This window comes from Chinchilla lanigera, unplaced genomic scaffold (genome assembly GCF_000276665.1).
Source record: "Chinchilla lanigera isolate Chin_1 unplaced genomic scaffold, ChiLan1.0 scaffold00023, whole genome shotgun sequence".
Taxonomy (NCBI): Eukaryota; Metazoa; Chordata; class Mammalia; order Rodentia; family Chinchillidae; genus Chinchilla; species Chinchilla lanigera.
Window position 1 is genome coordinate 14,953,982 of NW_004955424.1, and position 14,434 is coordinate 14,968,415.

Sequence of the window (14,434 nt, forward strand, 5' to 3'; positions counted from 1 at the left end):
TTTTGGTTTTTCTCCGGTACCGGGAACCGAACTCACGACCTTGCGCTTGCCAGGCAGGCGCTTTTGCCGCTGAGCTAAATCCCCAGCCCCTGCTCAGTTAAATTTTAATTTCTGCTAAAATAACTAATAATTTCTTAGTATAAATATTTCCCACACAATATTTGGAATATACTTAGTATACTAAAAAAATTAATGTTCATCTGAAATTCAAAAGAACTTTTTTTCTAATCTGGCATAATTATAGCTACTTAAAGTCATGAAAATAGCAAAACAAACTATTCACAGAGAAGAAAAAGGAAGACAGCTCATCAAAATTGGGCAGTGGGTGAATTCCTTTCCTCTTTTCACTTCTGTTTCCCACCCTCTACCAATTAGTGGTGAAGAGCATGAAACGTTAAAATTTTATGTATAAAAGCTAATGCTAATTCCTCCTAGAAACTGTGAAGCTAACCTAGAAATTAGCAAAAACTGTTTATGTTTCAGCTTCTTTAGAAATGAATATCAAGCTAGTTTATTTTCTGCAGACATGTTTTTAAACACCATCGTAATTTGTGTGTGATTTAGGTGCACAGATGAATAGTTCACTAATGCCTCAAGAAGCAGTGAGCAGTAATCTAAGGAAGAGTGGCCTGAAAAAGCCTGTGGTTGCTTCTTCATTAAAAAGGCAGTGTAAGTTTCCCTCCCCTAGAGTAGGCGACAGTGACGGTAAGTTGTCCTTAAATCAGAAGCAGAATAATCACAGAAATGCTGCATGTTGTCTCCCAGAGTGCTGCTAACAGACCCTAGCAGCACGTGGGTTGACGTGAGCTGAGGTCTTTCTTGTCCCTCCAGTTTCAAATCATATTAAAAAATAAGGGGCTGAGGATTTAGCTCAGCGGCAAAGCGCCTGCCTGGCAAGCACAAGGTCATGAGTTCAATTCCTGGTACTGGAGAAAAACCAAAAAAAAAAGAAAAAAGAAAAAAATAGGTTATGTGGCTGGGGGCGGGGTGGTGCATGCCCAACACTCAGGAGGCTGGGCCAGGAGGATCGCCAAGAATTTTAGGCCAGCCTGGGCTACATAGTGAGTTCAAGGCCAGTCTGAAAATCATAGCAAGACCCTGTTTAAAGAAAAAAAGGTGATGTGTAAAATTATAGCATTGGAGAACAGCTTAGCGGTTGCCCTGAAGTTTTACAACAGAATTGTTTTATGTCTTGACTGTGATGGTCACTCAGGTCTACACGTGATAAAATTACAGAGGGAAAACTGTATGTACGCACACCACACATGGGTACGTGTAGAACTGGTGAAATATGAGTAAGGTCACTGGATTGTGTCCATGTCATTCTCCTAATTGTGATATTGTCCTATAACTTGACAGAATTTAACTACTGGGGGAATCTGGGAAAAGGGTACAAATACAAGCTTTGTGTTTACAATTTTCTACGAATATACAATTATCTTTAAAAGTTTTTAAAAGTATACTTTAAAAGTCTTAAGAGATTAGTAAACACAAAAAACTAACTTATGTCTTTCTTGTTTTTGAAATGCTGGGAATCAAACCCAGGGCCTTGTGCATGCTAGGCAAGTACTCTACTATTGAACTATACCCGCTGCTCCTAAATCATATCTTTAAATCAGAAATTACCAACAGGGGGCTCCCTAGCATGCACAAGATCCTGGATTAGATTCTCACCAGTACAAAAACAAAAACTAACGTGTTTTACCAGCAGCGGTCTTACAAGATATATTTCTTTTATTTCTCATTACCCACAATGCAGTTGAAATGGAAGATTCAGAGTTTAAAAAACTGAATACTACAATTATGCAATGAAAATACTTCTTGAGAAGCCAGGCACTGTGGTACACATCTGCAATCCCAGATACTTGGGAGGCTGAGGCAGGAGGATCACAAGTTCAAGGCCAGCCTGGGCAACTTAGTGAGCGGTTGAGAGCACCCCTGGGTTTGATCCCCAGTACCAACAAAAAATAAAAATAAAAAAGGTTGAGAAAGATTCTCCAGCCGGGCATGGTGGCACACGCCTGTAACCCCAGCACTTGGGAGGCTGAGGCAGGAGGATCGTTGCAAGTTTGAGACCAGCCTAGATTACATAAGTGAGCTCAAGGCCAGCCTGAACTGCAGAGCGAGACCCTGTCTCAAAAAGACCAAAAACAAAAAAGAGAGAAAGATTCTCCAAAGTCAGTGAAGGTTGAAAGCGTATGTAAAAGCAATGGCTTGAATGTAATTTATATATTTAAATATATCACTTTTCTACTTAGAATGATAAAGCTTGTACATTTTAGAATCAGCATTCTCTTAGCTCGCCTTATAAATAATATAAAAATAGCCATGTGTGGTGGTACAGGCTTGTAATCCCAATACTGTGGGAAGCTGAAGGAGGAAGGTCACAAGTTTGAGCCCAGCCTGGGCAACTTAGCAAGACGCTTTCTCAAAATAAAAAAGGGGTGGGTATGCAGCTCAGTGCAAAGGCTCTGGGTTTGTTCCCCAGTACCATCTCTACCCCATAGTTCAGTTCAATATTGGCAGCAGTTTTTGAATACTTGTTGTGATATGGCTGGCTAATTAAAGAGTAGACATTAGGTGTGGTGGCCCATGCCAGTAATTGCAGCACTTGGGAAGCTGAGCAGGAGGACCTCGTGAGTTCAAGGCCAACCTGGGCAACACAGTGAGTTCAAGGCCAGCCTGAACTACATAGCCAGACCCTGTCTCAAAAACACAAAAAACAAAGCAAAACAGGTAGACATCATCCCTGTCCTCATACCCTGGTTTTGAAGACAAGACCAATGCATATTATATAATACAGAGTCAGACTCTCCCAGGTTAGAGAAGAGGGATTTGAGACATGGGCCCTTGTCGCTCAGTGGGGTCGGCGTCTTTAACTCCTGGTGCTGCACTCTGGCTCCATTAAATTCTACCACTTGCTGCCATATTTTCCATTTGTCATCTTTTCACTACAAAATGTCACCTTTTCACTTTTAGTTGGTAATGAATTGTCATTCCTTTTGTATTTCTTGATACAGTTTTAGAGTTCTGTGTAAAGGTTTCATAGCAACCTATAATGAGTGCATTAGTTATCTCTGTGCTCAACCTTGATAGAAGACAAACAGCTTCATTATTGAGAGGGTTTGGCGCCGATAGCTCTATTTCATCAAGAATACAACTAATTTATAGATCTCTAAAACAGCCATTCTGTAAGGCTGTTCTGTAATATGCAGTGTACGGTGGGGTTTTTGTTGTTGTTGTTTGTCTTTTTGAGACAGGGTTTCTCTATGCAGTTCAAGCTGGCCTTGAGCTCACTTTGTAGCCCCGGCTGGTCTCGGACTTGCAATGATCCTCCTGCCTCAGCCTCCCAAGTGCTAGGATTACAGGTGTGCGCCACCATACCTGGCATGCAGTTTACTGTTTAAAGGCTAATTTTTGAATTAATCTTAAACATACCAGGTTGTATTGAATTACCACATTCTATTCCATAAATACAATTATTATATGTCAATTGAAAAAACAGTCTGAAAATACTTCACTTAGTATATCTACTTTCTTTGTTTTTGTCTTTGTTTTATTTTTTGAGACAGGGTCTCGTGTAGCTCAGGCTTACCTTGATCTCACTGTGTAACCTAGGCTGACCTCAAACTGGCAGCAGTTCTCCTGCCTTAACCCAAGTGCTGGGATTACAGTTGCTACCACACCCGGCCTGTCTACTTTATTTGTATTTCAGCTTTATAGTCTCTTTTTCTTTATTACTTTAACTTTTCAAACTTTATTACTTTAACGTCTCAAACTTCAGTTGTTATTCTGAAAGAAAATAAAATTACTGAAGAGGTTTTTTTCCCTTCTAGCCTGTGGTCAGCTGTTAGATGAAGCACAAGTGACTTTATCCTTCCAAGACTGGCTGGCCAGTGTCACTGAGCGAATCCATCAAACCATGCACTATCAGTTTGATGGTAAGTGCTGATCATCTAACTGGGCTCTTGCTGAAAGTAGAATAAGTTAATTATGCTACAATATTACTGTCTTGATGATAAAAAAAGTAAAGGGACTTCATTCCAGAGAACATTGGGATACAAGAAACCAGAAAGTAGAAGTGAAAGCTGATAAAAAGGAATAATTATAGTTATATCTTTAATCATAAAGGATCAGCAAAGTGGATTTAAAGGTAGAAGAGAAAAAAAAAAAAAACAAATAAGAAGTAAAGATCAATTGCCTTAACCTTATGTGTTTGATTTCGTTTGTGTGTTTGGTGAAGGCGCTTTAGATTGTTCTACTTCAAACTTCAAATCGAAGTGAGGAAGGGAAGAAGTTAGAGGAAATATAAACACGTGAGACCAAGATAGCTGTCCACAGAGACGTGCTCAGAAGCCTGGAGAACACAGGCTGGACTCAGTATGATTTGTTGCAGCGTCATGGAACCTCGGTGATATCACAGAGGGTCATCAGCCTGACCCTTGCCCTTGCTTTAAAAGCACAGTGGCCCACATTCACCACGGGGCTGAGGCAGGAAGAGCATGGGTTCAAGCACAGCCCGGGCAACTTCATGACTTAGGGAGATCATGTCCCAAAATAAAAAATGAAAGAAGCAGCTGGAGATGTAGCTCAGTGCAGAGGCCCTAAGTTCAATCTTCCATTATTAACTAATTAATTAAAAAATAAAAACACCTCTGAAAGGTGTGATGGTACATACCTAAAATTCCCACACTCTGGGAGGCTGAGGCAGTAGGATCACAAGTTCCAGGCCAGCCTAGGCAATTTAGCCAGACCCTGTCTCAAAATTAAAAAGGGCTGGAGGCATAGCCCAGTGGTAGGGCTCTTGGCTAGCATGTATGAGCTTGCCCCTGGGTTCTATCCTCAAGACTGAAAAATAGAGCACCTCAAGCTGAATAATAGGCTGACTGTAGAGGCTCAGTGGAAGAGGCAGATTTTAAAGGATTAGAGCAGCTCTGACTTGCTGGTGAGGAGAGGGATAAGATTGGAAGTATTTAGGGGCTGGGGATTTAGCTCAGTGGCAAAAGCGCCTGCCTAGCAAGCACAAGGTCGTGAGTTCGGTTCCCGGTACCAGAGAAAAACCAAAAAAAAAAGATTGGAAGTATTGAAACACATGTTCAGATACCAATTCAGAAGAGATAGAACTTCAGAAATCACTTTTTAGGAAAACAAATAAGCTAAGGAGGGTAAAACAAATTTTGTTATTTTTGTTTGTGATACTGAGGATTGAACCCAGGGCCTACACTGAGCTATATCTCCAGACCTCTTCTTATCTATTCTCAGTGAGGGTTTCAGACCCTAAGTCACTAAGTTGCCCAATTAGGGCTCAAACTTTCATTCCTTTTGCCTCAGCTTCCCAGAGTAACGGGATTATAAGCATGAGGCACCATGCGTGGCTAGAGTTTTTTTGCCTTTGAAATTTTGTTGATTTGTTTAACATAATGTAATAAACACCTATTCAGCTCTCTTCCCAAACAGAACACAACCAGTTCTGTAATTTGTAGCCTTGCGGTCCTCCTGCAGCCCATTCCTGAGTTAAACCACTCACTACCTTCATCGCCACCACTGTTGTCCCGGTCACCATCAGCTCCCTCCTGGACCGTGACTCTGTATTTGATGAGAACTTTCCGAGGTTAATTCTTAAACCTAAGCTCTAGCATCACCTTAGCTGAGTTATGGTGAATTAACACATCTTGGAGAGCTGTAATTATTTCTTTAACCATAATCTAAAAAAACAAAACAAAAAAAAACATAATCTAATTTCAAGAGAAAAGATCTTAAAATGTCCATATGTGGTTGCTAAAGTACTCAGATATTAATAATAGTTCAAAAGCAAGGGCCAGGAAAATAGCTTAGCAGCACGGCGCCTGCCTGGCAAGCGCAAGGTCCTGAGCTCGATTCCTGGTTCCAAAAAAAAAAAGTGAGTTTTCTCTATAAAAAAATGGGAGGTTTTTCTATAAAACTTTTGAAAACCTCTCATTTTGTATTATATATTTACTTACAGATTGACTTATTTCAAAAAGTCTGTGAACTTTGTCTTTAAGTCTTTCTTTAGCTGAGCATGGTGGCCCATGCCTGTAATGCCAGTTACTCAGGAGTCTGAGGCAGAAGGATGGAAAGTTTGAGGCCAGTCTGGGTAACTTCGATCCTGTCTCAAAATAAAATAAAAGGGCCTGGTGGGGTAGCTCAGAGGTAGACCACTTGCCTAGCATGCAGTTCAAAAGTCTTTCTTCAGAGGTTTTTTCAGGTATACCCAGCCAGGTCACAGTTGTGTTTGTCCCGATTCTGAATGTTTTCCCTCTGCTGAGGTTAGCCTGTTGGGCAGAATTTTTAAGGAAAATTCTGAACTCATTTCACCCTCTTCCTAGAACTCTTTTTCAGTTGACTTTGTTAACCCAAGTTTCTATAAGAGGTTTAAATATTTTCAAATATTTTATCTGCCTTGAGCTCATATGCTGGGAGGTGTGTTGATGCTTATTGGATAAATAGTGTCCTAATGTTACAGTCCCTTGCTGGGCATAGTGGCACATGCCTGTAATATATAGCGCTAAGAGCCTGAGGCAGGAGGGTCACTGCAAGTTTGACACCAGTCTCATCTCCATAGTAAGTTCAAAGCCAATCTGAACTACATAGCTAGACCCTGTCTCAAAAAACAGACAAAAGCTAGGTGTGGTGGCGCATGCCTATACTGCCAGTACTCAGGAGGATCACTTCTAGTTCAAGGCCAGCCTGGGCTACAATGTGAATTCAAGGCCAGCCTGAACTGCATAGTGAGACCCTGTGTCTCTCTCTCACTCACACACACACACACACACACACACACACACACACACAGACCAAAGTAGGTCATGTCCCAGAAGTAAAGGGGCCATGTTAATAGGTGACCTGAGAGAGGCACAGGGCAAGAAGCAAATCCAGAGGAGTGGGAGTGCACGGCTAGTGGAGCATGACACCATCCCCTCCCTGCCCCCCATGTCCCCAAGCTTAAGAGGCCATGCTGAGTCTCTGCTGGGCACTGCTGCTCCAGTGCCAAGAGCTTCGTTGCACTGATCGAGACTTCTACTTTGCCTGCATCCTCTGCGAGTTCCGGAAAAAGCAGAGGCTAGAAGATCCTGAGGTCCAGAGAAGCAGCTGAAGGAGGACAAAGATGCCTGCTGTGGGCACTCCTGCTCTCTCCCACCCCCACCTCCAGATGGATTAGAAAGCCTCAGGCGAGCTGTGGCGGGCGCTGGTGAGCACAAAAGCAAGAATGATGAAATGGCACCGGTGTGGCCACTGACGTTTGCTCTCCAGTGCCCGGCTGGTGCTGGGGGTGGGTGGAGTGACCGTGCCGGGCATTGCCACACTGGTAGTTAAGTGGATGTACGGTCGGGCAGTCCGTGCCCCTACGAGCCCCACTCACCTGAGCTATTCAGGAAAAAGCAGCTAGGAAGAATCAAGTTGGATGGGCTCCCCACAAGTGGTGAGCAGGGACACGAAGACACGCCAGTCCCTGCAGACCCTGCTCACGAATTTACTGGCCTTTGACACAGATACATTCTGTCTGCCCCGGCCCACACCACTGGCCAGGAAGGGCTGGCGAGACTTGAAGAAGTCACACCTCTGCATGTCCTTGCAGGACAGGCTTGTTTCTTACTACTGGAACTGGGCGGCCATCCCTACCAAAGAGCAGGCTTGGGCCAAACAAGCTGCCGTGGACATATATGCTGAGCTCTGGAGCTTCCTGTGGGCCAAGCTGCCTGACATGCCCTTTTGGGACATGTACTTGAGTGGCGGCCTCTCTGAACTTGACCTGCAAGCAGCCGACCATATCCAACTCATGGTGCCCCTTGTGCTAGAGCAGAGCCTGTGGTCTTGTATCCCAGGCAAGGACACTATCATGAATGTCCCGAGCTGCTTCCTGGTTCCTCGTGAGAAGCAGAGTACTTTCCTCATGGTATCCGTTACTGGGACCACTGTGTGGGAGGAGGCTGCCTCTCCCCAAAGACAGTGGCAGACACGTTTGAAAAGGTAATGGTTGGCTCCATTAACTGCCAGCCATAAGTTCCTTTTGTACTATGTGAGTCAACCAGGACTGTCCCCAGAGGCCTTGACAGTAGAAGTGATGAGTGGGACATCATTGACTTGCTGCCGTCAGTGACCCTTGATGACACTGTCTTGACCAGACCGCACTGGCTAACCCAGTGCAACAACCTGTGGTGGCTGAGCCTGCGTCCAGTACGCCTGCGGGCTTTGGACCAGGCAGACTCAGGCTGTTGATGTCTGTGCCTCAGGATTCTCAAGGCCATGTGCAAGTCCACCCCAGCTCTGGGCCACTTCACTGCCAGCCAGCAAACTACGTCATCTTCCACTTGGCCCAGGAGGAGGCTGACTGCTGTCCAGAGATGCTGCTTGACTGTTTTCAGCAGGCCCTGAGGGCACCCACCTGCTGGAGTCCCAGAGGCTGGAGTCCTGCCCAGTGCCCTAAACTGCAAGGTAAACTTACTTGCACAGCTTAGCCCTGAGGAAGTGGACGAACTGGGACACAGCCTCCATTACTCCTCGTCTCACCTGCAGACACTGCTGCAGAGCTAAGGCAGGGGAAGGCCAAAGCAGCTCCCAGGTGGTCAGGCTGTGGATTCTGTTAGAAACACAGAGCGGCTATGTAGTTGGTGCCTCACAGCATCCCTAGGGCCTCCTGGCTTTTGCTATTCATCGTCCTGGTCATTTCATGCTGATTAGAATGACATCTCTTCGGTCCGCTATTTTCTTACGCAGCACTGTCTACTTTTGCTACCAAACACTGTCCTCCCTACTCCCTCCTTGGCCCAAGCTGATTTTCTGAAATGAACTGAGAAGGTAGAGGTGCTGGCTTGAGCCGTTGGGACCACTATGGGGTTTTGCATTTGGGCCTAGATCTCCTGCTTTGTCTGCCCGGCCCTGCCTTTTTACCCCTTCATATTCAGTGTCTGTCTTTCCCCCTCTTCTGTGCTGTGCCTCTTGTTTTGCTCTTGTCCCTGGAACATAACTGCCTACTCAAGTTACTGCCTTTTACTTAAGCATCGCAGATCTGAGATTGCAGGTGTGCAAGCTGAACTCTGCAGAGTGAGCTCTGAGATAGTATGCGGGGTTTCTGGGGGTGAGGCGGGCAGAGAGCTGGTCTTTGAACCCTGGTTCCTAGAACACGAGCTCCTCCCCCAACCCCCTGAACTAACTGTTCATACATGCCAAGAACATTTCTCCTGGGGACACTGTTACTGACTCCCGCAGGACAAACAGGATGCAGAGTTATTTGAAGTTTTTATTTATTAGTGGCCATCAGTGAGTGCGCAGGGGGACCAGGAACCGGTCCTAGGGCCTGGCGGGGGACCTGCGTGCTGTCTGCATCTCTGTGGCCGCCAGTTAGGCAAAGGGGGATGGCTGCTGAAGGGCAGCACCTCACGTGGATGCTGGTGTCATCTTTCCTTCTCTACTGCCAATAGGACAAGGCCTTGCAGGAACCCAGGCTCAGTAGTGGAGACTGCAGGAGGGAGAGGGCAGGCAGAGTGTCAGCGGGAAACCCTGGGAGACCTTGCCTGAGAGCAAGGACAGGCCCGGAAGCCAGCTGTTCTTGCCCGAGTCTGCCCCGGCACTGGGAGCGGGTGTTTGCTGAGCTCTCCGGGTGCCTACAGAGGCCAAAGGGCAGGTGAACACGCACAGCCCTCTTCCCCTCGTCCTCTCTGCCCTGGCACCTGGGGAGACTGGTGCTGCCCAGGAAGAGAGCACACACAGATAAGTCACAGGAGGAGGAGGTGGGTACGCCCCACGTTCCTTCTCGGCTCCCGCTGCTGAAAACTGCACTATCTGTGGCAATATAAATGTATGCTGAGGGTGGGAAGGAGCGTTTCATCCAAAAATAAAACAGTTACAGTCCCGCAGCATGCGTGGTCCTGACCCTTCAGGTGAGAGCATACAGTTATTTTGCTTAGATAGCAAATGCAAACAGCAAGTGTGTGGAGATGGTGAGGGGTGAGTCAGGCAGACTCAACTCCACCCCACCCTTCTCATCTCTTAAGGAGGACAGTCGGTGCTGCCGTGGTGTTTACAAAATTGAGGACTTGTAAAGTTATACTTACTGTTTTTTGTTTGACTTTCTTTTTGTCTATGCAGTTCAGGCTGGCCTTCAGTTCACTTTGTAGCCCAGGCTGATCTCAAACTTGCAACAATCCTCCTGCCTCAGCCTCCCAAGTGCTGGGATTACAGGCGTGGGCCACCACACCCAGCTTCATAAAGTTACCCTTATTGGAAGAAAGGGTGGGCTGGGTGGTTTATGCCTGCAAGGGATCTAGAAGAAGGCTGGTGGGGTGTGGTGGCATATGCCTATAATCCCAAAGCAGGAGGGTCAAAAGTTCAAGCCAGCCTGGCAACTTCATGACTTAGTGAGACCTTATTACAAAGTAAAAAATAAATACAAAGAGAGCCAGGAATGTAGTTCAATGCAAAAGCCCTAAATTTAATCCTCAGTAACACACACACACACACACACACACACACACACACAAATTAATGAATAAAAATGTCAGAGAAGGGGCAACCCACTTTGCGGGCCCCTGTCTTTCCCTCTCAGACAGAAACTTTCTTTCTCTCAGTAATTTCTTCCTACTCTTCAAAAAAAAAAATTTTTTTTAAATGTCAAAGAAAGACACTTCAGGGTTATTTTTAGTAATTACTGCATCTTCATTACTTTTCTTTTCACCTTTTCACAGTGACTTTCTTCTTCTTTCTCTAGGCAAACCAGAGCCACTGGTATTCCACATTCCTCAGTCCTTTTTTGATGCCCTGCAGCAAAGAATATCCATAGGAAGTGCAAAAAAACGGCTCCCCAACTCCACCACAGGTACGAGGGTTTTCCTCTGAAATAGAAATAGGCATTTTGACCTCAGAGAAGTTTATTTAGAAAAAAAAAAATCTGCGTGGAATTTTCAGAACTAGGACCTCTAGTCACATGGACATGAAGCCTTCCACAGTGAGCTCTTAGGACAATGACTATACACCTCAAAGGCCCCACACTTAACTCCAGTAAGAGTTAGTGGAAAAAATTAGAATGTGTAAATGTACAAGAAAAACAATAAAGAGCAACACAAGTGCCCACCAAGAAGTTTAATGTTTCTTTATGAAACACTCACAAATGCACTGAAGGGCCTGATAGTTATTTTTTGGTCAGCTTCTTGGAAGCATATTATAGTGTATATCAAAAATTAAAACTGCCAGGTGTGGTGCACATGCCTGTAATTCTAGCACTTGGAAGGCTGAGGCAGGAGGATCACTGCAGGTTCAAGGCCAGCCTGAGCTACCTAATGAGTTCAGTCCAGGACCAACTACATAGTGAGACCTTGTCTCAAAACACAAAAACAAACTGAAACTTTTTTTTTCATGATTCCCAATTTTTGATGAAGGAAGATTGTATCCTTAGAGTAATTATTAGGCTTGGAATACTTTATTTACGTTAGTACTGGGAACTGAACCCTGGAACTCCATGTGCCCTGCCACTGAGCCACACTCCCTAGCCCCAAGACTTTATTGTATTATTCTAGTAGCTGTTTTTTGGTTTTATGTACCATATTTCTTCTAGAGAGCTGGGGGTCTCAAGATGCTTGTTAGGCGTGCAGTAAGGAAATCACAGGAAGGTGTGCAGAAGGAAAAAGATGAAAAGAAGAGTTGCTCAGTGGCGATGTTTCAATTTGTTATTTAATGTGATTCTTTCCTTTTTCTTTTTTTCCTTCTGGGAGCAGTGTTTTTTTGAGGTCTAACCGTACTTTTCAATTTGAGAGTAAGCTGTGAGGGTTTCTCTTCAGATCGTATAAATCTTTGTCTTTTACTAAAGATTTCCATGGAGAGGAACAACTCTGAGTCTTGAGCCATATTTTGAGGCCTTGTTTTGGCAAGGCTACATTAAACTTGTTTACAAAAAAAAAGAGAGAGTAAGCTGTGAATCACTATATTTGGGGCCATAAAAACCTTTGTGTTCAGAGCTTATCTAACTTTTAAAGCAGAATTGAGGCTTTCTTCCATCTTAAACTCCACTATAATTTTAACTTACCCCTTGCTGATTTTTCAAAGCCCTTTGGTGGAACTGCTTGATAATCCTGCACGCAGACAATGAATTAGCCATCGTGTTAGAAAGCTTAAACTCCAAGTAATTATTTTAAGGACTATTATTTGATCTGTTGTATATAAAGTTGTAAGACTCTATTTTATAATAGAGCCTTGTGCGTGTAGCTTTATCTAGCACTGAAGCAAGTTTAGCAAAAAGAGGTATCACTGCGTTCTGCCTCACAGAGTTTGTCACATCTGTTGAACTTTGTTATATATTTGCCCTTAGACTTGCTTCTAGCTAGGTGTGGTGGCGCACACCTATAATCCCAGCACTCAGGAGGCTGAGGCAGGAGGATCACTGTAAGTTTGAGGCTAGTCTGGGCTGCAAAGTAAGTTCTAGGCCAGCCTGAATTGCATAGTGAAACCCTGTCTCCAAAAGACCACAAAAAAAAAAGTTGAGGGGCTGGGGATTTAGCTCAGCGGCAAAGCGCCTGCCTGGCAAGCGCAAGGTCGTGAGTTCGGTTCCCGGTACCGGAGAAAAAAAACCAAAAAAAAAAAAAAAAGTTGAGATTCTATAAGGAGTGAACAGCACTGCACTGGACTCTGTAGAAACTGAGGGACAAATGCAATGAAAAAGAATGTGATTTTTTTGGTCGCCTAATTTTACCTTTTTTATATTGAAGCTTTTGTTCGAAAAGATGCCTTGCCACTGGGAACATTTTCCAAGTACACCTGGCATATCACTAATATCCTGCAAGTTAAACAAATCTTAGACACCCCGGAGGTAAGGCTGTATTTCTGCATTAGTGGGAGGGTAAGGGGGGAAGCAAGTATGGAGAGTTATGTTTGTCCCAGTTCCGTGAGTTCAGATGCCAGTGAGAGCTCCTTTGTTATGCTAAGAGGTTATTAAGAAACCGTGTCTAGTGCTGGTTTCGGCAGCACACACAGTAAACTTGGAATGACAGAGAAGCTTAGTGTGGCCCTGCGCGAGGCAGACATGCAAAGTCGTGAAGCGTTCCGTATTTTTGTTCACTATTTTGGTTGGCTAAGTTTTGTTTCTCTTTTTCTTTAAAGCGTATTAAAAAAAATTAGTGTTTACATTTCTGACTGATTTTAGTGGGTATTTCTTCTTTTAAAAATGGGGCTGGGGATTTAGCTCAGCGGCACAGCGCCTGCAACGTTGTGAGTTCAATTCCCAGTACCGGGGTGGGGGGGGTGGGGGGTGTCTTAAATTGCAGCATGTTTTTTGTTTTTTTATTTTTTTTTTTTTTTTTTTTTTGGTTTTTCTCCAGTACCGGGAACCGAACTCACGACCTTGCGCTTGCCAGGCAGGCGCTTTTGCCGCTGAGCTAAATCCCCAGCCCCTGCAGCATGTTTTTTTCCTCTGTCTTTGGAATCAGGAAGAGGCTTTTTCTTATAATTTAAATAATGATCCCTTGGTAGCTATAATGAGCCCTAGATTTTTTTTTTTTTTTTGGTCTTTTTTTTGTTTTTTTTTCCAGTACCGGGAATTGAACTCACAACCTTGCACTTGCCAGGCAGGCGCTGTGCCACTGAGCTAAATCCCCAACCCCAATGAGCCCTAGATTTGACTGGCAGGTAGCTAGAAAGTCTATAAATAATTTTGGGTGACATACTATTTGTGAAGTCAATGGGTCCAGTAAAATTAAATCTTCCTTTCCAAGTTGTAATTGGATTCTCATTAGAGAAATGACCCTTAATTATGTATTCTCCCTCACCAGAGACACATCAGACATCTTCAAATAGATTTTTCAAGCATGTCCTGAGCCAGGTGTGGTGGCTCATGCCTGTAATCTCAGCACTTGGGAGGCTGAGGCAGGAGGATCATTGCAAGTTCGAGGCCAGCCTGTGCTACAAAGTGAGCTCAAGGCCAGCCTGAACTGCATAGTGAGACCCTGTCTCAAAAAGACACACACACACACACACACAAAAGATTAAGCATATCCTGAAAATTCGAGAAAGATTTTCCCTTCTTAAAATAATGGAATATTACATAAAATTTAGAATAATATAATTTAATAAATTAAGATTAGCTCAGTGGCAAAGCATTGTATGTTCAGAAAAGAATAAGTTGTTCAGTGGCTGCAGTACTTACATGTGAACCAAAAAAAGGCCTGTGCTAGCTAGGTGTGGTGGCACACACCTATAACCCCAGCACTTGGGACGCTGAGGTAGGAGGATCTCAGCGAGTTCAAGGCCAGCTTGGGCTACATAGTAAGTTCAAGGCCAGCCTAAAATACAGTGAGACCCTGTCATCCTCCCCCTGAAAAAGGCCTGTTATTGCTAAAGACACTTGGGGAACTTTTTTCTTTTTTTGCCAATATTGGGGATTAAACCCAGGATCTTGCCGGACGTGGTGGTGCATGCCTGTAATCCCAGC

The 14,434-nt window shown here is 44.3% G+C and overlaps 1 protein-coding gene and 1 pseudogene across 6 annotated transcripts in view; both read left to right on the forward strand.

Moving 5' to 3' along the window:
- LOC102008871 (chromosome unknown open reading frame, human C2orf42) overlaps positions 1 to 14,434 on the forward strand; it is a 42,656-nt gene that overhangs the window by 21,305 nt on the left and 6,917 nt on the right. For 4 of the 6 annotated variants that reach the window (XM_005385627.2, XM_005385630.2, XM_005385629.2 and 1 more), the window contains 4 exons: positions 565 to 669; positions 3,837 to 3,941; positions 10,727 to 10,834; positions 12,717 to 12,817. In XM_005385627.2, the coding sequence (XP_005385684.1) occupies positions 565 to 669; positions 3,837 to 3,941; positions 10,727 to 10,834; positions 12,717 to 12,817 (419 nt within the window). The remainder of the gene's footprint in view (positions 1 to 564; positions 670 to 3,836; positions 3,942 to 10,726; positions 10,835 to 12,716; positions 12,818 to 14,434) is intronic. The other 2 variants (XM_013514642.1, XM_013514644.1) reach the window with 2 other exon arrangements.
- On the forward strand, positions 7,259 to 9,257 carry LOC102015743 (annotated as a pseudogene).